The 26,569-nt window shown below is 40.5% G+C and overlaps 1 protein-coding gene across 6 annotated transcripts in view; it reads left to right on the forward strand.

Annotated features, from left to right (window-relative positions):
* Nucleotides 1-25,987, forward strand: part of SDK2 (sidekick cell adhesion molecule 2) — a 543,580-nt gene extending 517,593 nt beyond the window's left edge. For 4 of the 6 annotated variants that reach the window (XM_070740239.1, XM_070740241.1, XM_070740244.1 and 1 more), the window contains 8 exons: nucleotides 1,582-1,719; nucleotides 2,778-2,939; nucleotides 4,839-4,964; nucleotides 9,120-9,284; nucleotides 9,566-9,706; nucleotides 12,151-12,289; nucleotides 12,406-12,553; nucleotides 23,589-23,969. In XM_070740239.1, coding sequence (XP_070596340.1) covers nucleotides 1,582-1,719; nucleotides 2,778-2,939; nucleotides 4,839-4,964; nucleotides 9,120-9,284; nucleotides 9,566-9,706; nucleotides 12,151-12,289; nucleotides 12,406-12,553; nucleotides 23,589-23,942 — 1,373 coding nt within the window. In that variant the 3' untranslated portion in view covers nucleotides 23,943-23,969. Of the gene's footprint in view, nucleotides 1-1,581; nucleotides 1,720-2,777; nucleotides 2,940-4,838; nucleotides 4,965-9,119; nucleotides 9,285-9,565; nucleotides 9,707-12,150; nucleotides 12,290-12,405; nucleotides 12,554-23,588 lie in introns of all 6 variants that reach the window. The other 2 variants (XM_070740240.1, XM_070740242.1) reach the window with 1 other exon arrangement.
* The last annotated feature ends 582 nt before the right edge of the window (nucleotides 25,988-26,569 follow it).

The raw sequence follows: 26,569 nt of genomic DNA on the forward strand, positions 1-26,569 counted from the left end.
AGCCCTTATTCATCTTCAGAACAATTCTAACAGATTGATTGTGTTCACTTCTAAGAAAGGGAAAATAGAGAATGAAAAATGATCACACCTTCTCAGGTGTTGATAAAGCCAACGTTCCAGGTATGTAGTAGTTCCCTTTTTCACAGGAGTGAGTAAGGTGGAAGTGCACCAGCGTGCCTTCCGTCCCCTGTCCTAATGTTCCTTTTTTACTAGTATCATGTATATTAATATTATTATATCTTTGTATACCACCAATAGGTACTGTAATTGACAAAACAAACAAATAAAAATAAATAAATAGTTTATAGTTTAACACAATATGTTTCTAACACATCCCAGTTGTGATTGTCCGTTTTGCATTTTCTTTTCTTCTTTTTTAAAAATTTCTGGGGATCTGACTCATGACCTACTTTCTAAATGGGTGTCTCAGTAGGGTTGGTGTGTGTGTGTGTGATTTCATTCATTCTTTCTCACCAGTGTCACAAGCCTGCCAAAAGCAGCTAAACATTTCCCCAGGTAACCCAGACATGTAAAAATGTCTTGGTTGTCAAGGCAACCAAAAGCCTGGTGTTAAGGAAGGAAAAACAATCTCCACCTGTGTAAATTTATTGCCAAACAAGAGGAATACAATACCGCCTTATTGTCATCCTATTTCTTTTTTTCTTTCAAAACCAGCCAGAGGGAATTACTCAATCCCAGCAGATTAAAAAAGGTTTAGCGCAGCTGAGAAGTCATTTTAGGCAATTCTAGTAAAATAGACATCCAAGATTAGTTCCTTTTTCTGTATTTGGATTTGACTTCTTTCTTCTACAGTTGTAAAAAGAAAAAGAAAAAGAAAACATTTTGCCCTGATAATTCGCTGAAGCTCCACAGAGCCTGAAGTCAGCCTAGCATAAACACAGATAGCAATCAAGTTCTCGCCAGCCCGATTTCTGTCTGCTCCAATTTTTCCATCCCCTTCTCAAGCAGTTCAGCCAAAGGGACCTGCAGGCTGTATACAGTGTTTGTGCTGAAAATGGCCACAGATAGAAAGAAAAATCTTGGAAGACTATTGTCAAAATTTGGGTGTGGAGGCAAGGACCAAGAGAGTCCTATGCTCTTTAGTAGATTCGGGCACCCTTTGAAACACAGTTATGTAATTCAATGTCTCCTCTTCCACTGACTTCCCAACCTACAGTCTCCCCCATGTTAATAATTAAACAATGTATTAAATGTACAATATCAGCTGCCTAACTACCAACAACTCTGGGTTGTTGGCACATTTCACTTGGCTTTCACATTTATTTTGATTTCCCGGTCACTTCACTGGCTATTCAGAAAAGGCTGCAGAGTGGCTGTATTCAAGGGGAAACTGCATTTTCCTTAATGGATCATCATTAATTTTTCAGACACTAATGGTCAATAGCTATTATAGCTTCCATTTAGATTAGGGGCGTCCAACTGCGTCCAACATGGCTGGCTGGGGAATTCTGGGAATTGAAGTGCATACGTCTTGAATTTACCACGATTGGTTGCACTTGTTTTAGATCATATACTATATAGCACTACTCTTCCTTCTAATGTTATTTTTTCTCCTCCAAGCCCCCAGTTCTCCAGGCTCTGTCAAATTCAGTGAACTCACCACAACTTCTGTGAATGTGTCTTGGGAGCCCCCGGTCTTCCCAAATGGAATCCTAGAAGGCTACCGGCTCATTTATGAACCTTGCATGCCTGTGGATGGTAAGGAACTTACAAGTCTGGGTGGGCATGATTTACTAAATCAAGTGCAGCAACAAATGGCAAGGGAACACACCTTGTCTTAAGAGAATGTTCTAATTTATGACTTTAGGACTACAGATTTTAAAAGTTACACTGTCCTTAACCAGGACCTTTTGCACTTCAAATTGTATTTCTACGTCTCAGCTGTATAAGCCATCAGTAAACACCCAGCAATAAAGGCAAGGGATCCTAATAGCCGTAACATAATCAGTTATGAAAACATAAAGGCATTCTTCAGACAACCTGAACTCTGGTAATTGGCTTGTCTGTCTGTCTGTCTATCTTATCCATCCATCCATCCATCCATATATGTATCTATCTATCTATCTATCTATCTATCTATCTATCTATCTATCTATCTATCTATCTATCCATCTATCTTATCTATCTATCTATCTATCTATCTATTTTTTCTATCTATCTATCTATCTATCTATCTATTTTTTCTATCTATCTATCTATCTATCTATCTATCTATCATCTATATCTATCTATCTTTTATCTATCTATAATTTTCTATCTCTATCTATCATCTATCTTCTATATTTATCTATCATCTATATCTTTTATCTATAATTATCTTTTCTCTCTATCATCTATCATTTATCTCTAATTATCTATCTATCTATCCTTTATCTATCTTTACATTGTACCCCAATGTCAGTCCATGTAAGACAAAAAGCAAAGTCGAGCCCAGTGAATCAACATAATTCAACAACATAGATGTCAAATTGTAGTTCCCAGCACCCGCTTTTTTATTGTGTTCTCACATGAAGAATTAGAACTACTGTAAAACAATCTTCCCAAGGCCCAATCCTGCCAAATGGCCCAGTAGAATATCATGGGCAATGGGGTACTGAAATCAGGCACTGCTGTTTTTCCTGGAATGACTAGATAACAACCTCATCTCCTGTGCCAGACTAGGGTGCTTTTATTGGTTGCTCCCTGACCATGCTTTATTTCCCGCTCTACCCAATCTCCCGGACCCATCTCATAATATGTCTCTTTCTGCCTTCCAGGGGTCAGCAAAATTGTGACCGTTGACGTGAAGGGAAACAGCCCTTTGTGGTTGAAAGTCAAGGACCTGTCTGAAGGTGTCACCTATCGATTCCGAATTCGAGCCAAGACCTTCATTTATGGTCCAGAAGTAGAAGCCAACATCACCACAGGGCCTGGAGAAGGTACATCAAGGAAACTGAGGGATGAGATTCCTTTCACCATCGTTCTCAACCTACTCTTAACAGACCTTAACAATTAGAATTTAAACTAGGATCATGCCCACTAATAAACCACCACCATGCCCAGAAATACTTCCTCTCTGACTCCAGTTTTTAATATGAGCCTGCCTAATCTGAGATGCTTACTGTATCTATTGTACTGTATCTTACTGTATCTTACTGTACTGGATTCAGTTTTAGGTTTGAGAAAGAGTTTCTCCTTGTCTTTCAAGTCTGTTGATTAGTGTGGCAAAATCATATTTCTTCTTTCTTCATTTTTGGACATAATGGAATAAAATGCGCAAAATATCTTGTTTGTAGGTGGCTGCTTTGGATATTTAAGTTTCTAGAATTCTTCAAAACAGGAATATTCTTCTCAACATTTTTTGAGTGATCCATATCTCATGTACACCTCAATCAATCAAAATTTAATCAGTTGTCTTTTACTGGTTTGGTACAGTCATAACAACATAGAAAGCAAAGAGATAACTGCATGAATAAATATAATGACTGATTATGTACAGCATCATTGTTCTGAATTGTTCTGACCCCATTGTTCTGACCCCAATTTTCTAGTGCTTTCTTTATTCCCTGGCCTAGCAAAGTTCATTGGAAAAGTTGCCAACAATTCATGTGGCCCAAAAGACATCATAGGACAATCTGAAACTACTAACCTCTAAGAGCCTTTTGTGTATGCCAGCTCGAGTGTTCGGAGAAGGGCGGCTTATAAATCAAATTAATAATAATAAATAAAATAAATAAATAAATAATAATAATACTAATAATAATAATAATAAGTGATATAAGGAATCTCAATTGTAAAACGAAGCTCAATTGTGCATACTCAGTTGTTCCTTCATAAGTTCCAGTGTTGAATTCAGCATTGTAAACAAGCCCTTTTAATTTCAGTAAATGTGGATTACCCAGTGTCTGAGAAAAAATATATATCTCTGGCAGCAAGTTTAGCTTTGCACATGGAATGTTTTCCTTAGCTGATAAATGCCTATAAATAGCACCTATATTGTTTAATTAACCCGATGGCATCCACATTAAACCAAAATGTCTATATTATAAATTCATGAATCAGTTCCATCTATGTTTTCAATGCAATTTTAATGCCCACAAAATTGCTTTTTAAATAGCAGGTATGTGAATATAAAATAGATTGTATCTCAATGCTATTTTTGTGGTATTTGCAGCCCACTAGAATTGTAATCAAAATTAAGCATTTTTTTTGGTAAAAAAAAAATTCTTTCATTTATAATATAGTGCCAAAATATTGTATTTATATATTTTAGTTTTATATCTTGCCTTTCATTCAAGAGTTCAAATGAAATATTCACTTCCTCCTTCCATTTCCCCTCCTTCTACCTACACAGGCATCTGCCCACACACAGTCCCATCCCCCCATCCCCAAGCATGTGCACAGGCCTCACTGAAGCCTGGGACAGTGAAAAAACAGGAAACTGGAAATTTGGAAAAATTGACTTTCAGTTTGCCCATTGTGCTGTTTTTCACACTCCAGAGGATTCCGGGAAGCTTCCGGAAGTCCCAGAATGTGAAAAACAGCACAACAGGCAAACCGGAAGCTTGGAAAACATTTTTTTGCACTCAGGAACTTCAGGGAAGCTTCCTTGAAGCCTCCAGAGGGCGAAATGGCCTTCTCCAAGCCCAAAAATCAGCTGGCTAATGCGCACACGCCTGTTGGAACTGACATAGGACATTCTGCATGCCCTCCGATATGGTTCTGTGTGCCACAGGATCATCATCACAGTTATAGGGATCATCTGAAGTATTTTTGTAGCCTCATAGCATAATTTGTCCACTGATATGATACATTGTTGCTGTTTTTTAAAAATGCAGGTGCTCCAGGTCCTCCCGGTGAGCCCTTCATCTCCAGATATGGTTCGGCCATCACAATCCACTGGTCGAGTGGTGACCCAGGGAAAGGGCCTATCACCAGATACGTCATTGAAGCACGTCCTTCAGGTACCAATACTGGATTCATTTCACCTTCCTTTGATTGTTTCACCCATGGCTCTGGGCTCCTGAACTTTCTTATCTTGAGCCCCATTTCTTCCAGAAGATCTCTAAATTATTAGTAATTTGTTTGGGTGTGCCCTTCTGCTACCCCTGGATCAGAAGTGATTGGATAATCTAGTCAAAGAAGAAATGAGATGGAATTATTATTTTTCCTTATGGAAAAACTGGACAAAAAATGATAAATTAAGCAAAGGTCAGCTTCTTCCATGGGTAACATTATACATATTCATATAAGGTGTTAATATTCATTAGAGCACATTAGTAGTTCTTTCACAGCATCGTTATTCTAGCTACGCACATTTTGGAAATTACCTGTTCTGGTTCTTATTATTTATTTATTTATTTTATTATTTAGATTTGTATGCCACCCCTCTCCGCAGACTCCGGGCGGCTCACCACAGAATACAACAATTCATGACAAATCTAAATTATAGTTTAAAATATTTTTAAAAAACCATTTACTAAGCAAACATACACACAAACGTACCATGCATAAATTGTATATGCCCGGGGGAGGTGTCTCAGTTCCCCCATGCCTGACAACAAAGGTGGGTTTTAAGGAGCTTACGAAAGGCAAGGAGAGTAGGGGCAGTTCTAATCTCTGGGGGGAGCTGGTTCCAGAGAGTCGGGGCTGCCACAGAGAAGGCTCTTCCCCTGGGGCCCGCCAACCGACATTGTTTAGTTGACGGGACCCGGAGAAGGCCCACTCTGTAGGACCTAATCTTGAAGTCATAGCAGTTGTAACTTGAAACTGAATATCCTGATTCGGGAACTTCTCTCTGAATACATGAAACTAATATATTTCAAATCTCTCCACAATGTGGAATGAAAAATTAAAGGCACTTTTCCCCCCATTGATGCATTTGCTTTTTTCCATCCAAAAAAATCTCATTGGATTGATTTACTTTGGGGGAGTCTTCCTCTCCAAAATGATACAGCGACTCTGGGTATATTCAGCTTGCTCCTTTCTTCCTCTTATAAAAGAATACGTCTGGGAAATGAAATGTTCAGCTAAAGGGAATGATTGATGAACCCAGAGGCCAGGAGCTGGGTACATACAAGGACATAAATCACCCAACTGCTGTGAAATAGACTAGGGCTTCCTTTTTAATGAAGCTGCTGTGAATAACTGTCTTTCACAGATCTCAAAATGAGCAGATGTCAGGGCATGGAGGTTATTAATTATCATTAAGTCTAGTATGCTTATCAAAGAATGTGTGAAAGACTGACAGTACTTATCCTGACACAGAAAGTTAGCAGTACCTGTATTAGGTTATTTATATTCACATATGAATTTTGCTAATATTTTGCAGTCAAAGGAACCAAAACTGAACAACGATGCAGCCATATTAGTAGATAGATATCATTATACATGATTTTAGCATCCTGTATTGAAACAGGTCATCATCAGACTTGAAAGCATCATATGTGAAATGAGTCATAATTGGTCCTCTGATCATTGCACCCTGTATACCAGAGGTGGGACTCAGCAGGTTCTGACCAGTTCTGGAGAACTGGTAGTGGAAATTTTGAGTAGTTCCTAGAACGGGTAAATACCACTTCTGACTGGCCCCGCCCCCATCTATTCTCTGCCTCCCAAGTTCCAGTTGATTGGGAGGAAATGGGGATTTTGCAGTAACCTTTCCCTGGAGTGGGGAGGGAATGAAGATTTTACAGGATCCTTCCTCTGCCACACCCACCAAGCCATGCCATGCCCACCAAGCCACGCCCACAGAACCAATAGTAAAAAAAGTTGAATCCCACCACTGCCGAATACACCTGTCTTTGGATTTCCAGCTTCATAATTTTCATTTCTAATTCCATTCTCACCTTTATTTGTCCTGAATCTCTCTACCGGCCCAAACTTGTACTTTCCTTGTACTTGTACTCTTTTTTATACAAATCTCTATTTGCAGTTCTTTTTTTTTTTTATGAAGTCATTATGGATGACTTTCCCTTCCCAGATAAATCAAATTACAACTGAGCATTTCTTTGGGTTCCTCATGCTTCCTCTTCCATCCTATTGTCTTTAGCACTCCCATCAATTTTTAGACGGTACATTTCTTGGAATGCAACCTATTTAAATTCGGATGCCACTTTGGATTTTCAGAAGAAATAAAGATCATACTTTCTCCTCCTTTCCATGTAATGTGCAAGTAAGATTTTGAAATCTTGCTTATATAACAGAAAGAATTACTGTACCAAGAAAGGCCAAGGAATCATTCAATTCAATAGAGACCAGGAACTACTCATGCCTCTAAACTTTAACCAGCTTCATTTTGCTTTTTTAAATTTGTTTATTTTATTTTATTTATTTAAATGATTAATATTACTCTACCCAGTGCTTTCAATGTTTTAGATGTCGACACATCATGCAAAGGATGGCAAAGGAAAATTAGGTCCTTAACATGGGAGGAAATACAGATAGTGCTTGAACCAATCGTTTGATGACTGTTCAAAGCTACAACATGCCTGAAAAAAATGACTTGTGACCAGTGAAGGGCTACCAAACTTTTTACTACCACACTGTGGGCGTGGCTTATGCAGGATGCCCTGCATTTTCTTTCAACATCTTTCAGTGCAAATTGGGTGCTCTGGGGTGGAGCTCCATTTTCGCTACCCCCGCTGCATTCCCCCCCCCCCAGTCTGGGCAGTAGCCCACCCCTGCTTGTGACCATTTTTCACACATCACCATGGCAGCATCCCCCTTCTCCTGTGATCAAAATTTGAATGTTTATCATCAACTGGCTTATTATTATTATTATTATTATTATTATTATTATTATTATTATTTTATTTATTAGACTTGTATGCCACCCTTCTCCAAAGACTCGGGGCGGCTACTGGAAAGCCAGATAGCGCCCATGGGTGTCGAAGCGCTAAGAGATAGTAGTTGAACAACAATCAGTAGGCCATGAAGGAACCACTAGGCTAAGCTAATATTTATGATGACTGCAGTGACCTAAGGTCATGCCTTTTGACACTTTCTGTCAAGCAAAGTCAACGGAGGAGGGCAGATTCACTTAATAATCATGTTACCAATTTAACAACTGTAGTGATTCACTTAACAACTATGGCAGAGAAGGTCATAGAGTGAGGCAAAACTCATCTAACAACTGTCTCATTTAGCAATGGAAATTTTGGGCTCAATTGTGGGTTCATAGAGACTGCCTGTAAAAGCAGGAACTTAAGAAGACCATAGAAAACACCAAGGCTTTCTGCAAAAAAAGGAAGCTAATCTGAAGAAATTAACCGGAATTTCTAAAGATTGGAGCAGAACTTTCATTTATTCCATGGGTAAATAGAAGCCTCAGAAATTATTTTTTAATGTTGGTCCCTGTTAATCATGCGCAGCAACCAATCTGGCTGCTAGACCTATAAGGCAGTCCTCCCATAAAGAATGCATAATATAAGTACCACGATGCTTCAGCAGACAGCTGTACAATGCAGATAAATATGTTTCCTACTGCCATATAGGTCAAATATACAGGCCTGTGCTAAACAAAAATCATTGGCACATGCTCTTTGTGACTCCTCTTGATGCTTATAATTAGCAGAAATTCTAAAATGTTCCAGTGAGTTTATAAGGTAAATCTTCCATCTAAGACATCCTTGCACATCTTCTGTGAATTCCACAATTTGAGGAGACAACATGATCTATATTCTGAACTGGTTGCAACTGCAATTAATGAAAAGTAAATCTTCCTAGATAACTACGAACCTGCTATGCAATGGCATTTTCACGACCATTGTGGGATTCTGCTCACTGCTCTTCGGAATTGGCATTCCTTTTAATATTTTAAATACCTATATACCTATCTATTCTGCATGCCAGATCATTTTGGATAAATTGTATGTAAAATATAAAGTATCTCTTTTTTAAAAAAAGTAAAGATTCCTGTTGTACAAATCAAACAAATGCCACAATGAATGGTGTAAACAAATTGTTTGCATGTTTCTGTCATTATTTTTAAAAAAATTGGGACCCTAAAGTCATTTTCTAGCCCACAGGACATCATTCTCCTGCGTTTGACATGTATTTATGTATTCCTGTGTTTTTGAATATCATGCTGCAACTTTACTGATATCTTTCTCTTCCAGATGAGGGGCTGTGGGACATTCTCATAAAGGATATTCCCAAAGAAGTGACTTCTTACACTTTCAGCATGGATATTCTGAAGCAGGGTGTCAGCTATGATTTTCGAGTTATTGCCGTCAATGACTACGGCTATGGGACGCCTAGCAGTCCATCCCCTTCAGTATCAGGTATTTAGGATAGAATCCAGCTTCTGTCATACCTATCTTATATATTCTCTTCCTTTCATATATCCTCTCCTCTAAGTTCACTTTCACCCTCTTTTATATTATCACATGTCTATTTTTCTTCCTATGTTTTTGTATATTGGACAAATGAATAAATAAATAAAATAAATAAATACCAGAATGTTTTGAACTAACCTTTAAATAAAAGATATCAGAAACCATGTGCATGGGGCATAGGCATCCTTATAGAAAAAGATTACTTGTGTCCTCTTCCTGTTTTGCAGCTCAGAAAGCCAATCCCTTCTATGAAGAATGGTGGTTTCTGGTGGTCATTGCTTTGGTGGGACTCATCTTCATCCTCCTCCTAGTCTTTGTCCTTATCATTCGTGGACAGAGTAAGAAATATGCCAAGAAATCTGATTCAGGTGAGTACCAACATGGTCTCAAGACTTCACTTGTAATAAGCAAGTATTTTCCATTGAGGGCACTACACATCAAATAGTCAGCCAGCCAGCCAGCTTGTGTACCACCAAATTGGTATAAACTCACAGCAGCTTGCCAACAATTAGAAAAAACATCCAAAACAATTTAAAAGCCCAGAGTAAACAATTTAATCAATCAAAATTATAAGGTGATGGTAACAAATTATTCCACCAACTTTTCTTTGGAAAAGTGTCATCTTTGAGAGCAAAGGGTGGAGTAAATCTTAATTCTAAGGAGATGGTATTTCATAAGGCTGACAAAGCAGTTAAGAAGTGGGACCACCTGGTCTCCATTCCCCTTATTTCACAAAAGTGTGGTATGATCAAATGTTTCTTCTAGGAAATAATACTGGCCAGGGCAATTTGGACAGGAGAAAATAGTCCAGCATCTATCTAAATACCAAGCCATATAAACTTTTATACATCAGAGCCAGTACTTTGATTCAAAAGCAACTTGTAACTAATGTAAACCCCAAAGCATCATTATAGTCTCTTTGGGATAAGTAATATTCATCAGATACCAAACCATTGTATTTTGTACCAGTTGCAGTTTCTGGGTTGCCTTCAAATGCAAGATTCGAGATGTTAGTGTTTCTATCAGCAAAATGCGACTGCGAGAGGGATCTTGGAGTCTTGGTAGGCAGCCAATTAAATATGAGCCAGCAGTGTGCAGCAGCAGCCAAAAAGGCCAATGCAGTCCTGAGCTACATAAATAGAAAGATATAATCAAGGATCAGAGAGATACTAGTATCACTCTATAATTCCTTGATCAGACCACACCTAGATTACTGCATCCAATTTTGGTCACCACAGTACAAAAAAGACATTGATATTCTAGAGAAAATGCAGAAGAGAGCAATCAGGGTGATAAAGGGTCTGGAAAATAAAACATATAAAGAGTGGTTGCAGGAACTGAATTTGGCCAGTATATGGCAAGGACTGATAGTAGTGTTGATAGTAGTGTTCCAATACTTGATATGATAGTAGTGTTCCAATACTTGAGAGGATGCCACAGAGAAGAGAGGATCAGGCTGTTTTCCAAGGCACCAGAAAGCCAAACAAGGAAAAATGGATGGAAGTTGACCAAGGAGAGATTCAGCCTCGAAGTGAGGAGAAACTTTCTGACGGGTTGGACTAGATGACCTGCAAGGTTCCTTCCAACTCAAATGAATGAATGAATGAATGAATGAATGAATGAATGAATGAATGAATGAATGAATGAATGAATATAATCTCAGTTACTACACAGGAGTTCTCCCTGTTAAACCCATCCCTAACAGGGAATTAGCAATCCTAATCAAAGCCATTTATTTTGTGACCATATTAACTATATCCATTTAGCTAAATCCCTGAACCACTTCAGTGGTAAGCATTACTTACTTGTAAAGATAAGTCAAATATAAAAAAGTTCACTCTAGGTAACCTGACAGCTTTGGAACCTACCAGTATCTTTTTTATTAAAATCCCCAAGCAATTCTTAACATAGCCAATGCAGTTTGCACGCATCTGTCAGTTTTTCCCCTCTCTCCTTGCACAAACTTTCCTAAAAGAGAACCTGTTCTGTGTGAATTCACCATTCCTCTGCTGCTTTACATGAAATCCATTATGTTCCTCATAACATCATCTCTATTGGCTGGCTCTAGTACTCTAATAATAGTTTTGGTCATAGTACTTTAAGAGGCATGGGGCAGAAGTTTCCATGGGCTTTTATTCCTGGGAAATGATCTTTCCCAAATCCCCTTATTGGGAAGGTAAATGCTAGGAATCCCAAAGGGGCTCAGCACCCATATTTCTGGATTAGGAAAATTGAGAGGCAAGTAATGGTTTGTTCTGAATTAGGAAGTTAATGTTGATTTCCTAAGTAAATTCTTAATTCTGGTAAATACCATCTATTGTTAGTCGCCCAGAGTCCAGTGTGGAGTTGGGCAGCATATAAATTTTACAAATAAATAAATAAATTCCATTTAGCTAATTCCAATTTACCTGAATCACCCTATATCATTCCTGTGTAAGATCAGGAAGAGGGAAATGATAAGAAATAGCATGAGAAATACATTAAAATTATAGTACAAATGTTGGCCCAGGTGCAAAGCATGTATGAACAATGTAAGAGATTACAGTGCCTTATATTGTGTTAACAGGGATATTTATCTCACTTGCTCAGCATAAAGCATCAAATGCCAGCTTATAGAGAGGAGCTAGGTTTTGTTTTTCCGCTAGTGACTCATAATTTTTTAAAAAATGAGAAAGTTTAGAACAAACTTCTGAAATTTGTTCTTTGGAAGAGAAAGGAGCTTGGCAGAAGTCTCTGTGCACCAAAATAAAAGATACTTCAAAATACTAATTGCTTCTGTTCTTCTTTCCCTCTCTCCCTCTTCCCATTTTAGGGAGCAACTCCAAGTCAAATGCACTTAACCATGGTGAAATGGTCAGCCTGGATGAGAGCAGCTTTCCTGCTCTAGAACTCAACAATCGACGCATGTCAGTAAAAAATTCCTTCTGCAGGAAGAATGGAATATACACAAGGTACCAGAGGCTTCTAGACTTGTGAGAAGAAGGGGGTCCGGGTGGGGGTAAACAAATTTGGGAGCAGCCCCTTGCTTTCCCATTCAAAACAGACTTCCTTCTGAATGATATCTCAGAGTTTTTGTGTCCGTCCCAAGGTCCCCACCACGGCCCAGCCCAGGCTCATTGCACTACTCAGATGAAGATGTCACCAAATACAATGACCTCATTCCAGCCGAGAGCAGCAGCCTCACCGAGAAACCTTCAGAAATCTCCGATTCACAAGTAAGCCACGCTAGAAGGCTAGGCGGGGAGTGGGGTAGGGTGGGGGGACGTTTTGGGCTGCAATGCCACAGTCTTAGGAATGTTACAAAGCCCATTTGAAATGGACTTGAGTATGTGCACTCTACAACAAACGTACAGGGATCTCGAGGGGTATAAAGGCACCCTCAAAACAAACTTTTGCCATAGGTGATTTTAAAAAAACAAAGTTTTGTCATAGGTGACAAATTGTACAATTATATTGGACACAACAAGTGTTTCACTTCACTGACTTCCCTTAGCTTGTCCCAACTGAAGGATTCTACTAGTTTTATTTATTTATTTTATTTATTTATTAATCAGATTTGTATGCCGCCCCTCTCCGCAGACTCGGGGCGGCTCACAGCAATAACAATACAATGTAAGTTAATTTTATTGCTAGAAAAAGCCTGGTCATCCCTAACCAGAAAATATACTGCTCAATAAAATAAAGGGAACACTCAAATAGCACACCCTAAATCTGAATGAATGAAATACAGTACTCTCATTGAATACTTTGTTCTGTACAAAGTTGAATGTGCACAACAGCATGTGAAATTGATTGTCAATCAGTGTTGCTTCCTAAGTGGACAGTTTGATTTCACAGAAGTTTGATTTACTTGGAGTTATATTGTGTTGTTTAAGTGTTCCCTTTATTTTATTTTTTTTGAGCAGTGCAGTTTTCAATAGATTGGATTGTTTGAATAGAGAAACCTGGTAATTACCCACTAGAAAAAATGATTGGATTGTTTGAATAGAGAAACCTGGTAATTACCCACTAGAAAAAATGATTTCCACCAGGTTTTTACACAAAATAACTCTGATGGTTATGTTTATTATTTTTGATCAGTTTTCCCCAAACTAATAACTGAGGTGATATAGTTTTGAGGCTAGCTTCTACTCCGTGATCTCTCACTCTGTGTGTGTGTGTGTGTGTGTGTGTGTGTTTTTCTCCATCCCACCCCCTCTCTCTCTCCTCCCTCCCTCCCGCTCTTCATCTCCATCCAAAGCTTAAATACTAGATTTTCTTATCTCAAGATTTCACAGCTCTCATGTAGATTTACTCTGAGGGTTGCTTATGCTCAAGTGTAAAACAGATGTCTGTTTACTCTGCATAGTTTTTTAGCATAGCACATGCCAAAACGCTGGGTATTTAATACAGATTTATAATGAGATCCAAAACAAGCCAGACGTTAGATTTAAACATTCGTTTCAAGGAATGGAACCCTGGGAAACAAATGGGTGTTTTGAAAAAGTGCTTATTTCCACTTGTCCTCTACCAGGTACGTGTGTTCTCTTGCTTCCCTTGTCAAGGATATAAAGTAGTTGAGGGTGCTATAGTTAAGTACGCCTTCTAAAAATCATAAGCTCAATTCTATAGACAGAAGGCTAATCACACAAACAAGTCACCCATATACCTAGTTCCTGGGCAAGGGTATCATTGTACATCAACCTTCCTGTTTCAGTCCTGAGTATGAACTTTATAATATTTTAATCATATGTACTCTCTTTCCTCTTAAGAGTCCAGACTGATGTTTAAAACAGTAAGCATGCAGTGTCATTGCTGCAAGCATGTAGCATTAAAAAACTAAAACACAGAAATAACCTCTCCCAGGATTAAAATGTTCTTTGAGTTGCTCATGTATGGTCCTGTGCATCCTTCTGGGGAAAGGGATGCTGATCAGCGGAGGCAGCTGAGTACCACCAAGGGAGGAGTACAGGGACATCTGTCTCAGAAACTCAAGATTAGGACACAGGCTATCTTACAGCCAGGCCTTTCTTTTCCTTGCACTGTTGCCAATGGCGACAGGCATAGCAATGCAGAGGCTAATGGGAGTTGGCAACCCTGCCAGGCTGTAGCAAAACTGTTCCTTTGTCCTTTTTTTGTGTAAGAACAGAATCTTTGCCAAATGGCCTGGCCCTCAACTAGCCCTCGTCACCCCCCAAGGGCAATTAGAGAGAATTGCTATGACAGCCAAATACCCATGCCAGAAGTATAACTGGGTGCAAATCTCTCCGCACATATTCTTCCCAAATATCTCAAGTAGATATCCTGGGAGCTATCAGCAAAGTTTAGTGAAGCAGAGGATCTGATGTGCCCAGTAATGGGCAGCCAAAATTTTTACTGCCACACTGTGGGTGTGGCTTACTTTGTGGGTGTGGCTTGATGGTCATGTGACTGGGTATGAGTGGTTTGCCAGCCATGTGACCAGTTGTGAGTGGCTTGAACAATCATCATTGTTCAAGTGAACTATTAAGTCTTCATCTTACAACCTCACCAGTGTCGCTCTCTGGGGTGACAATTTACTTCGCATTTCCCGCCCTCCCCTTCCTGGGTCACTCCCAGCCTCAGGCTGAGTAGCTAGGTGAACGGGTGCCAATCAGCTGTTGAGAAAAGATGGGGGAGGAAATGGGGCCCCTGCAACTCCTGCCGGTGCTGGTCTCCCTGCTGCTTTCGGAGGAGGAGGAGGATGGGAGGGGGGATGGTCAGCTGGAGCTGGGCACACAGCTGCATTTATATTATGAGCTGCCCTAAGTCCTCAGAGAGGGCCGGCATACAAATCCAATAAATAAATAAATAAATTTCCACTGGTGGAACTGTGTTCCACCCCGTCCTGCCTGCTGCCCACCGCTGGATGTGCCAGTGCCTGAATGAGGTGAGGGTCTGGATGGGAGTCAACAGGCTCAAACCTAACCCTAACAAGACCGAGTGGCTGTGGATACTGTCTCCGAAGGACTATGTCAATTGTCCTTCCTTGGTTCTGGGGGGGAGAGACATTAACCCCCTCAGAACAGGTTCGCAATTTGTATGTCCTCCTAGACTCACAGATAAGATTAGATCAACACCTGACAGCTATAGGTAGGGAAATCTTTGCACAGGTTCAACTAGTGCACCAAGTGCGACTCTATTTTGGATCAAGAAGCTGTTCTCACGGTCACTCATGCCATTATCACCTCACTGCTGGATTATTGCAATGTGCTCTACATGGGGCTACTCCTGAAGAGTGTTCGGAGGCTACAGTTGATCCAGAACGCAGCTGTGTGAGCTGTGGTGGGTGCGGCCAGATAGACCCAGACTACACCAATTATTTTCAAGCTGCATTGGCTCCTATCAATCTCCAGTCACAATTCAAAGTATTGCTTATTACCTTTAAAGCCCTACATGGCTCAGAGTCAGAATATCTTTGAGACTGCCTTCTACCACATACCTTCCAGCAACCGGTTAGATCCCACAGGGTTGGTCTTCTTTGAGTCCTGTCAGCTAAACAGTGTCGGCTGGGGGGTCTGCGGGGGAGAGGCTTCTGCCTGGTTGCCCCAACTATCTGAGATCAGCTACCTCCTGAGATCCACACTGCCCCCTGGGCCTATGGCCATTGACTTCAGGGGGGGGGGGTTACTAGCGAGGTTGGCCCATGAATGAATGGATGGGTGCAATTATTTTAAATTGAAATGTTTTTTTTAATTGATCCAGGTTTGTTTTTGGTGTGAGCCACACTGAATCCCTAGGGCAGTGATGGCAAACCTATTGCACAGGTGCCACAAGTGGCATGCAGAGACATATCTGCTGGCACGCGAGCCATTGCCCTAGCTCAGCTTCAGTGTACATGTGTGTGCCAGACAGCTGATTTCTGGCTCGCACAAAAGCTCTGGGAGGACATTTTTGGCTTCCAGAGAGCCTCCAGGGGAATGGAGAGGGATGCCTTTAGAGCCTGAGGAGGGTGAAACACGAGCCTACTGGGCCCACCAGAAGTTGGGAAACAGGCTGTTTCTGGCCTCCAGTGATCCTCTGGGGGGGGAGGTGTTTTTGCCCTCCCAGGCATTGAATTATGGATATGAGCACATGTGCATGTGCGATAGCATGCAAGCATGCTCTTTTGGCACCCGAGGGGAAAAAAGGGTGCCTCACTGCCCTAGGGAGTTGGGCGGCATAAAAATTATAATATAATATGTCTGGAGGCTGTCAGGGTCTGGATGGGTGCCAACAGGCTCAGATTCAATCCAGACAAGACGGAGTGGCTGTGGGTGCTGCCTCCCAAGGACACATTGACCTCCTCAGAGAGGATTCCATCCACAGCTGACATTAGAACACCATCTTTCGGCTGTGGTGAGGGGGGTGTTTCCACGGGTCCGCCTGGTGCACCAGTTGCAGCCCTATCTGGACAGGGAGTCTTTGCTCACAGTCACTCATGCCCTCATCACCTCGAGGTTCGACTACTGCAATGCTCTCTATATGGGGCTACCTTTGAAGAGTTTTGGAAACTTCAGCTTGTCTAAAATGCAGCCATGCGAGCAGTCTTGGGCCTTCCAAGAAATGCCCACATCTTACCATCACTCCGCAGACTGCATTGGCTACCAATCTGTTTCCGGACACAATTCAAAGTGTTGGTTATGACCTATAAAGCTCTACATGGCATAGGATCAGACTATCTCAGAGACCACCTTCTGCCGCACAAATCCCAGCGACCAGTGAGGTCCAACAGAGTTGGTCTCCTTAGGGTCCCATCAACCAAACAATGTCGGCTGGCGGGACCTAGGGGAAGACCCTTCTCTGTGGGGGGCCCAGCCCTCTGGAATCAACTCCCCCTGGAGATTCGTACTGTCCCCACCCTCCTCGTCTTCTGAAAGAGTTTAAAAACCTTAGACCTTCCCCCCTGACCAATGAATGCTTTAGTTTGACTGTTGAATGAATGATATTGATAGTTTTTTTAATTAGAATTTTAAGATTGTTTTTTTAATGTATTAATTGAATTGCTATTATTGTTTTCTGTTTTTCTGTACATGCTGTGAGCCGCCCCAAGTCCTCGGAGAGGGGCGGCATACAAATCCAATAAATAAATAATAATAAATAAATAAATAAAATATGACATGATATATGATATGATATAATTAATATAATATAATATAATATAATATAATATAATATAATTAATATAATATAATATAATATAATATAATATAATATAATATAATATAATATAATATAATATAATATAATATGAATAAAGTAAGCAAGCAAGCCCTGGAATATTCAAAGGACTTTTTTATAAAGGCATCAAATCCCAAATTTACTCAGATTAACAAAATTTTAGTGTTGTTGGGGGGTGGGGAACCATCCCAGGCAACAAGAATGCCCTTCCAGCAAGATTACAGAATTGTTGCTTGATCTCAAGGACTTTCTGCATGAAAAATAATCCCTTAATCCTGTACAAAGATTCTAGTGACCATGCTGGCAAACGTTTATATATTAGTGAATTAAGTTTAGACAGTTACCGTCTACAGAAACGCTTATCTCTCAGAGACAGAAATGAATGTCAGACTTAACCATGTCAATAGGAACAAGCTTTCTACATATCAAGGCTGCACTCTGAAATAAATTCAAATCTTACTGAACTTGTAGCATTTTCTTTTAGGGCATGCAGTGAAAGGGATTTGAAGAGGAAAAGATGATTTGGAGTCATAGTCTGTTGTACCTGTCAGCCCCTTCTTAAACCAATTCCTAATCTTTGGGATTTGGCATGTGAGCCCAGGAGACGATGCAGCTTCTTGAAGAACTTGCTAATATTGGTGTCTTGTTTGCTCTCAATCACCTTTCAAATCCAGATCAGTGAACTGTGCACACTTCTATTTCTGTTCTTTAGATTAGGCTTGGCTTCAGCAAACTCCCCATGATATCAGAGAGTATCTGTGGAAGAACCTGAAAATGCCACTTCAAAGTGCTGCAGGGTTTCCTGTGGGTTGCAAAAAGTGCAGTTGTACCAATTTAGGATTATCCTTACTGTACACAAACCATATAAGTAGTCTAGAATTATAACTGTAATGGAGCCTGCACAGTTGCAGTCATGAATTATGATGGATGTAAATCATGTTGGTCATGTAACCAACCTGATCTCACAGCCTTTATTGCGGCAGTCATTAAGACAATGCTGTGGTCTTTAACACAATGCCATGGTCATTAAGTGAACCCGTAGAACCAGTAGTGTGTTGCTACAGGTGTGGTAGGCAACTGCATACTGGTAGCAGGCGCCAGATTGCGCAATTTGCATGCAATCGCTCCGATGTCAGTCCTATGGGTGCTGCCATCTTTTTTCTTCAATCTTTCATATTTTTTGCTTTTTGCGCATGTGTAGAAGCAAAATTTTACGATGGGACGCACACACAAATGAGATTGCAGTGATTTCTTGCTTCTGTGCATGCACGGAAGCAAAACACACCAAAATCTCATCCGCACATCCCCACCTGATTTCAATGTGTTTTTACTTCCTGCACATGCACAGAAGCAAATACACACTGGGGACACACACACACAGCATGTGCGCGCATGCAAGACAACATAAGCTGCACACACAATGCACCAGTAGCAACGGTAAAAGCAACCCACCCCTGCATAGAGCCCTCTATGGCTAATTTTGCCAGAAACATGAAAATAAATTGCCTTTATTGGCAAAACCATCATAGAGATATGGTCATGTGACTGAAGGATACTGAAAATGTATGCAAATGCAGTTCGGTTGCCAAAGGTTCAAAGTGCAGTCATAGGACACTTTGAATCCAGGTTATAAGTACCCTCAGGGAGGTCCATTGTAACTTCAATCTCTAAGCAATCGGTCATAAGTCGAGGACTCCCTGATGCGGCCCCAAAGTAATCTATAAGATGTAGTGTAGTAAATGTGTGGTGAAGCACATATCATTGCTTTTAAAGGAGGAGAGAGAGGATCACAAAGCCCCTGACATTGAGGGCTGCAGACTTTCATGACAAGTCCTCTAAAATTAGTGTGGCCAGACAGTTCTGTGTTTGAAGCAGACAGCCCTCTATTGAAGAGTCACATCCAAGAATTATAAGCACAGTTAACATATAAAACATGTGCACAAGTCACGCAACCACAGACTTTTCTATTATAAAAGAATATATTGCACCACTGTTTAAAAAGAATAGAATAGAATAGAACTCTGTAGTATCATCACCTAACACCCAAAACTTTACCGTTAGGCTATCCACTGTTGACCTCACCCGATTTCTCAGAGGTCAGTAAGGGGCATGCATAAGTGCACCAGTGTGCCTTCCGTCCCCTGTCCTAATGTTTACTAATATTATTAGTATTTATTAGTATTTACTAGTATTACTAGTATCAATGTTTACTAGTCTTACTAGCATCATGTATATAAACATTGTTATATTTTTGTATGCTACCAATACATACTTGGATAGATAGATAGATAGATAGATAGATAGATAGATAGATAGATAGATAGATAGATAGATAGATAGATAGATAGATAGATAGATAGATAGATAGATAGATAGACAAGGAATTTGTCTTTGGTACATATGCTCTCAGTGTACTTAAAAGAAAAGATACATTTGTTAAGAATCATGAGGTACAGCACTAAATGATTGTCATAGGGGTCAAATAAGCAACCAGGAAACAATATTAATATAAATCGTAAGGACACAAGCAACAAGCTATAGTCATAGAGTCATAAGTGGGAGGAGATGGGGAACAGGAACGATGAGAAAACTAATAGTAATAGTAATGCAGCCTTAGTGAATAGTTTGACAGTGGTGAGGGAATTATTTGTTTAGCAGAGTGATGACATTCAGGGAAAAACTGTTCTTGTGTCTAGTTGTCTTGGTATGCAGTACTCTATAGCATCATTTTGAGGGCAGGAATTGAAACAATTTACATCCAGAATGTGAGGAGTTTGTAAATATTTTCAATGATATTAGAACAATGATAGTTCTAATGCCTCAACTGTATTTAAAATAATTGTATGCACTCCCACTTTTAATAATATCTAACTGGCCATCAACATATAACGCTATGTAACTGGACACTGTACATTTACTGGGAAATGTACCTTCTTTTTCTAAAACAAGAATATATAATATTCCTGATAGAGCGGGAGCATTAAGAATCCACACTGAAGTGGCTTAATGTCTGATTTACGATGCGAAAATGCCAGTGGATCAAAGGGTCCTTTACCATATGATCTGGAAGTTCCTTTTGTATTACTTCATCGCTGTGGCCATTGCTGCTTAGCTTCAGGTATCTCTTAAATAAGGGGCCTGCGCATTTCCCTTCCCATCTCTCTGTTTTGGACATGGGGGAGAGCACACAGTGTCTTTCTTTCTCTCTTTCCTGATGACCTTGGTTTCACTTTTCTCAATCACCTGGATATCAAGACCTTCTTGTCTCCTACTTCCTTCTCCCCGATGAAATCAGTGCATATGAGTACCACCATTGAGAAACTTTTTGGAGCGCTAAGCAAGCTGAAACCTGCGGTCTGATCTGCTCCCTCGCTGGGCAGGGGGCGGTGGGGGGGGTGGATTCTCATGAAAGATCTCCATTGTGCTTCTGCAAGCAGAGAAGCTGAATTCAATTAACAAGAACAGAGGAAGAGTTGAAAGGAGGGAAATGTGCCAAGTTTGTCCTGCCCTGCCCAATTCTTTTTTCTTTTCTTCTCTCGATAACATTCTTTAAAATACAGATGTTCTCAGAGAATTCATATTCAGTTACCAGTAGATGACATTTCAAAGTAGAAAGTTCTTACTGTCAGGAAATTTATTCTTAGTTCTGGATTGGATCTCTCCTTGATAGGTTTCCATATGTTAACTCCTTGTCCTGCTTTCAGGCGCTTTGGAAAATAGATTGACCCCCCCCCCTCTTCATCTTTGTGATAGGAAATATGGGAAATATGGAAAATTGCTATCATGTCACACACACATACAGAGAGAGAGAGAGAGAAAGTCCTACTTTTCATTAAATAGCAATGCACTCTACATGGGACTACCCTTGAAAAATGTTCGGAGATGTCATCTGGTTCTAAATGCAGCTGTACAAGCTATAGCGGGTGTACTGAGGAACATCCGTATTACTCCAACTCTTTGCGAACTGCATTGGCTACCAGTTGGTCTCCAGGCGTAATTCAAGGTGTTGGTTATCACCTTTAAAGCCCTACATGGCTTAGGACCAGACTATTTACAGGACCGCCTTCTGCCTCAAATCTCTCAGCAGCCAATAAGGGCTCACAGAATTAGCCTTCTCCAGGTCCCATCCACCAAGCAATGTCGGCTGGTGGGGCTGTGGGGAGGGGCCTTCTCTGTGGTGGCTCCAAACCTTTGGAATCAACTGCTTCCAGAGATCCATATTATCCCCACCCTACCGGTCTTCCGGAAAGCCGATAAGACCTGGCTCTTCCAGTAGGCCTGGGAACACAAATGATTGATAGTATGCAAGGTTTTTTTTAAGGGCCATGTATTTTATATTGTTCTTGCTATTTTACTGTTATTACATTTTATATTGTTTTTAATTGTTGTGACCTTTGTGTGCCTCCCAGAGTCCTATTGGAATTGGGTGGCATATAAATGTCACAAATAAATACATACATACAAAAAGTAGACATAGTCAATTCCTTCAAACATTCCTCATTTGTTTTAGCCTTTAGTCTCCTAATTATCTTTGTTGTTCTTCTCTGCACTCTTTCTACACTGCAGTCACAACTTCCTTTTTATATTGTGGTAAACAAAACTGGGTGCAGTATTCCAAATGTGGTTTTATCAAGGCCTCATAAAGTGATCATGACCTTGATCTTAACCTTCTCTTGATGCAGCCTAGGACTGTGTTGGTTTCTTCTTCTTCTTCTTCTTCTTCTTCTTCTTCTTCTTCTTCTTCTTCTTCTTCTTCTTCTTCTTCTTCTTCTTCCTCTTCCTCTTCCTCGTCTTCTTCTTCTTCTTCTTCTTTTTTTGGCAGCTGCAGCATACTACTAGAACACAGCCTTTCAAATGGCCATGTTAACAGCCAAAGTATTGCACATTTTTCTGCCCTGTTCAATGTTAAAAGTGCATTGTAAGGCAAGGGGGTCAGATTAGGAGCAGGGAGATCCAGATTCTACTCAGTAATGGAAACTTATTAGGTGTCTTTGGGCCAGTCACTCTCAGTCTAAGCTGCCTCACAGGGTTGTTGTTCACTAAAGGAAAGATGTAAGTGCGATTTAAGCTCCTGAAAGAATTTCCATTGTAATAATGAAAAGTAGACTGTTCCTTCCAAACTAACCAACACCCCATCTATAACTGTAAATATACTTTCAAAAATAAATTTAATAGTATGTATTTGATATAAAATATTCCCAAGATGGCTAATAATCAAAGGATACAATTATAGAAAAGTATAAAAAGCCAATTACAGACAAGGTGTTAGAAAAGTATAAAAGGCCAAACAAAATTCCAGGGATATAGTATAGTGTGTAATCCATAGACAGCATAATGCTGTGGAATAGTTTTCTCTGTGTGGTTACTTCTAACTTTCCAGCTTGCTTTTTTAAGATATCTAGAGAAATTTCACATAATTTGTCTGGGTTCACAGACTGATTGATGTGTGAGAAACAGTTTTGTATTGCCTTTAGCCTGCGGTGGGGGTCATTTGACATCATACCAAGTGTGAATTGGTTCTGCCTGAAGAAGCAGAGGCAGGCCCTAGCTCAGTAATTTATTTCCTTTCTTCGGTGGCTACCCAGAAGGTCATTAGCTTCTTTATCCTCTAACCTAGGGATGTTAAACTTGTAGGCCACACCCACCCCAGCTCATCAAGGGCAAAAACAATCCCAATACGTCACGATACAGCCCACTTTGCAGTCAGATTTGATACCCTTGTTATAATATGTAAAAAATATGACTTTAACAATCGAGTTGTCGAAGCGTAGAACTCATTACCGGACTCAATAGTGTCAATCCCCAACCCCCAACATTTCTCCCTTAGACTCTCCACGATTGACCTCTCCAGGTTCCTAAGAGGCCAGTAAGGGGCGTACATAAGTGCACTGATGTGCCTATCGTCCCCTGTCCAATTGTCTTTCCTTATTCCTTATATCATATATATTCTCCTCTTCCCATCTACTTCTCTTCTTTTTTACTTCCTATCTTTATATATATTACTTAATGTCTATTCTCTTTCATATGTATTGTATATTGGACAAAGAATACATTTTTAAAAAACTGGTTTTTTTTTTCAATCTCCCTCCACAGGGAAGCGACAGTGAGTACGAAGTGGATCAGAACAATCAGAAAGCCCATTCTTTTGTCAACCATTACATCAGCGACCCAACTTATTACAACTCATGGAGGCGCCAGCAGAAGGGCATCTCTCGGGCTCAGGCCTACAGTTATACAGAAAGCGACTCTGGGGATCCTGACCAGTGTCCTTTGTCCAACAGCACCAGTACCCAACAAGGCAGCCTCTTCCGACCCAAACCCAGTAGGACTCCAACCCCACAAACTCCAGTCAATCCACCTAGTCAGCAGAGCACTCTTTACCGACCACCCAGTAGCCTTGCCCCGGGGTCCAGAGCTCCTATTGCTGGGTTTTCTTCCTTTGTTTGATGTCTCTAAAAGAAAGAAGAAGAAAAAGAAGAAGAGGAGGGGAAAAAAGGGGGTAACAACAAAAAAGGATGGATTTAATAAGAAACCAGGAGTGTTACTTTTCAGAAGTAATGAGATGTTGTTAGAGACAATCAGGCATAACCAAGTTTGAATTCACTGACGGCTCCTGTTTCTAATATTGCACAGTGCTCCTCAATGGAATTCATCTGTCCGCAGATGAACATCTGGAGCAAAAATAGGAGAGAAGCTTGTTTTTCAGGCCTACTGTTGAAAGAAGGGTGGAAGGCAACAGGGTAAAACTGGGAGCCTCGAAGCTAAGAGGACATTTGCTATTATAGTCACACCTCCCTGCAGATCAGTTTTCTAGAAAGAGAAGAGTAAAACAAATGTAAGTTGATGTTTCTCAGAATAGTTTATCGGGGTTTGATTTGTTTGTTTGTTTTGTCCTCCAACCAAAGCTTTCCTCGGAGGGGAACGGGTTAGGGCTCTGCGAGCTGTAAATAGGAGCCAGTTGAATTGCTACAGTCAATGCTCTATATGCTAGATGCAAGGGTGAGGCTCAAAGGACTTGTCAGTGTGAAGATGCTCCTCGTGGCTAGCAACTTGGGCCAATAAGCAACGGAGACTACAGAGACTCGCCACGGCAGCAGTTGCAGGGAGCCGGAACAACTTTGAAAGGCTTCCCAGACTGAAGCCTACCTTTGAATGAACCAGAGGAGGGTTAAGTGGGGGGAGGAGCAGCGTCCACACTTGGGGCCACCTTCTTCCATTCACAGCCAGAGGCTATGCAGAATTTAGCTGAGCTCAACGGTGCTGACTTGACTCTGTACTGTATTGGTTTTTTTTCTTTCTGTGCATTTTGTGTGATGACGGGAGAGAGTGCATTTGGGAACGGCTGGAGGAAAATGTGCAGCGTTCAGAGGAACTGTGATATTGTCATTGGGCAACCAGTGCTCTTGGTATATCTCCTCTCCTGAAAGTGGTCTTCCTCTCGTATCGTGGGAGAAGTACTGTGCATCTGCATCCAACCAAGCCTCAAGACATCTATCCCCATCACACACACACATGGTTGGATGGTGTTCTCCACCCCCTCATGTCTTCTCAGATCCTTTTCCCCAAATTCACTTCACTGGGCAAGGAAGGAAAGGGAGAAACCCTGGTCCAAATCAAATGCAGTTTGAAGGAGCAAAATACAGACAGGGGCTGCATCGGGTACGAGATACAGATGTGCAAAGTTCAATCCTGCACAGCTCCCTTTTGTATTGGATCGCTTCAGGGAGTTGTTCTTTGGCTTCACTTGCAGTGTTTGCCCCTCTGGTTTCGTAAGTAACCCCCTCTTTTACAAGTCCATGGAAGAGGAAAGTTTCCCTCCCACATTCATTTAAGGCAGTGTTTCCCAACCTTGGCAACTTGGACTTCAACTCCCAGAATTCCCCAGCCAGCAAATGCTGGCTGGGGAATTCTGGGAGTTGAAGTCCAGATATCTTCAAGTTGCCAAGGTTGGGAAACACTGATTTAAGGGATTGTTGTTTTAAAATAATTATTCACAACCCACAAATATTAGGATGAGGAGAGGGAGAGGAACGCAATGAGGGGCAAAATACATTGAAAGTTACAGTTCTCCCCTTTTTTGCTTTTTTAAAAAAAATATTTTAGTGCAAGGGTCAGATGAAAGTTATTTTTGTTTCTAAGCATCTAATAGAGTATAAATATATATATATACACACAAACACACACACACAAACACACACACACAAATACACAGAGTGCCTATTGAGTCCTAAGATCTTGCAGCGGCCATATTTTTTTTTCTAATAGAGTTTTGGGCCAGAGCAAAAAGTCCAGGAATAATTGGGGAAAGGGGGAAAGAGAAAAAGGGTGAGCATTCCACTTTTGTTGGGTTATCTTCTTTCCTTGGCTATAGCTGTCTTCATTATATTCCCTCCACCTCACCCCATGCCTTTATTTGCACATTGTTTTCCAAGCCTGGTTTACAAAGCATTGAACTGGCACATCGGGTCCTTTTAATAAAGAATCAAACTGCAGTTTGAATGGTTTATGGTTCTTTCACCTCTTGAGCTAATCATCTCATAACAAGCCGTTCAATCATAAAGTGAAATATATATATTATCCCAGGAAGGATCATAAACTTCTGCCCATTTGAAGGACCAAAATCATCATGGAAAAGGATCTTCAGACCATCATATGGCTGCTTTGAAACTTTGTGACCTGATTTAATCCAAAAGATGATTAAACAAGCTCCTAAGCCTAATGTGTACCATTGAAGATATTAAAACAGGCAGAGCAACTATTAATTACACCAACGTTTTTCAAATTTGGCAACTTGAAGATCTATGGACTTCAAAGCCCAGAATTCCAAAGCCGGTCTATTTATATCTTTCTGTTCATGATAGCGGTGAGGAAGGATTCTCTGCAGCTGGAGCTTGTCGAGAAATTTGAAGTCCAGATTTGTTAGCCTAATTCAGTGTTTTTCAACCAGTCTGCCGCGGCACAGTAGTGTGCCGTGAGACATGGTCAGGTGTGCCGCGAAGCTCAGAGAGAGAAAGAAAACAAGAGAGAGAGAAAGAAAGAGAGAGAGAGAGAAAGAGCAAGAGGGAGAGAAAGAG

The sequence above is a fragment of the Erythrolamprus reginae genome, chromosome 2 (assembly GCF_031021105.1).
Source record: "Erythrolamprus reginae isolate rEryReg1 chromosome 2, rEryReg1.hap1, whole genome shotgun sequence".
Taxonomy (NCBI): Eukaryota; Metazoa; Chordata; class Lepidosauria; order Squamata; family Dipsadidae; genus Erythrolamprus; species Erythrolamprus reginae.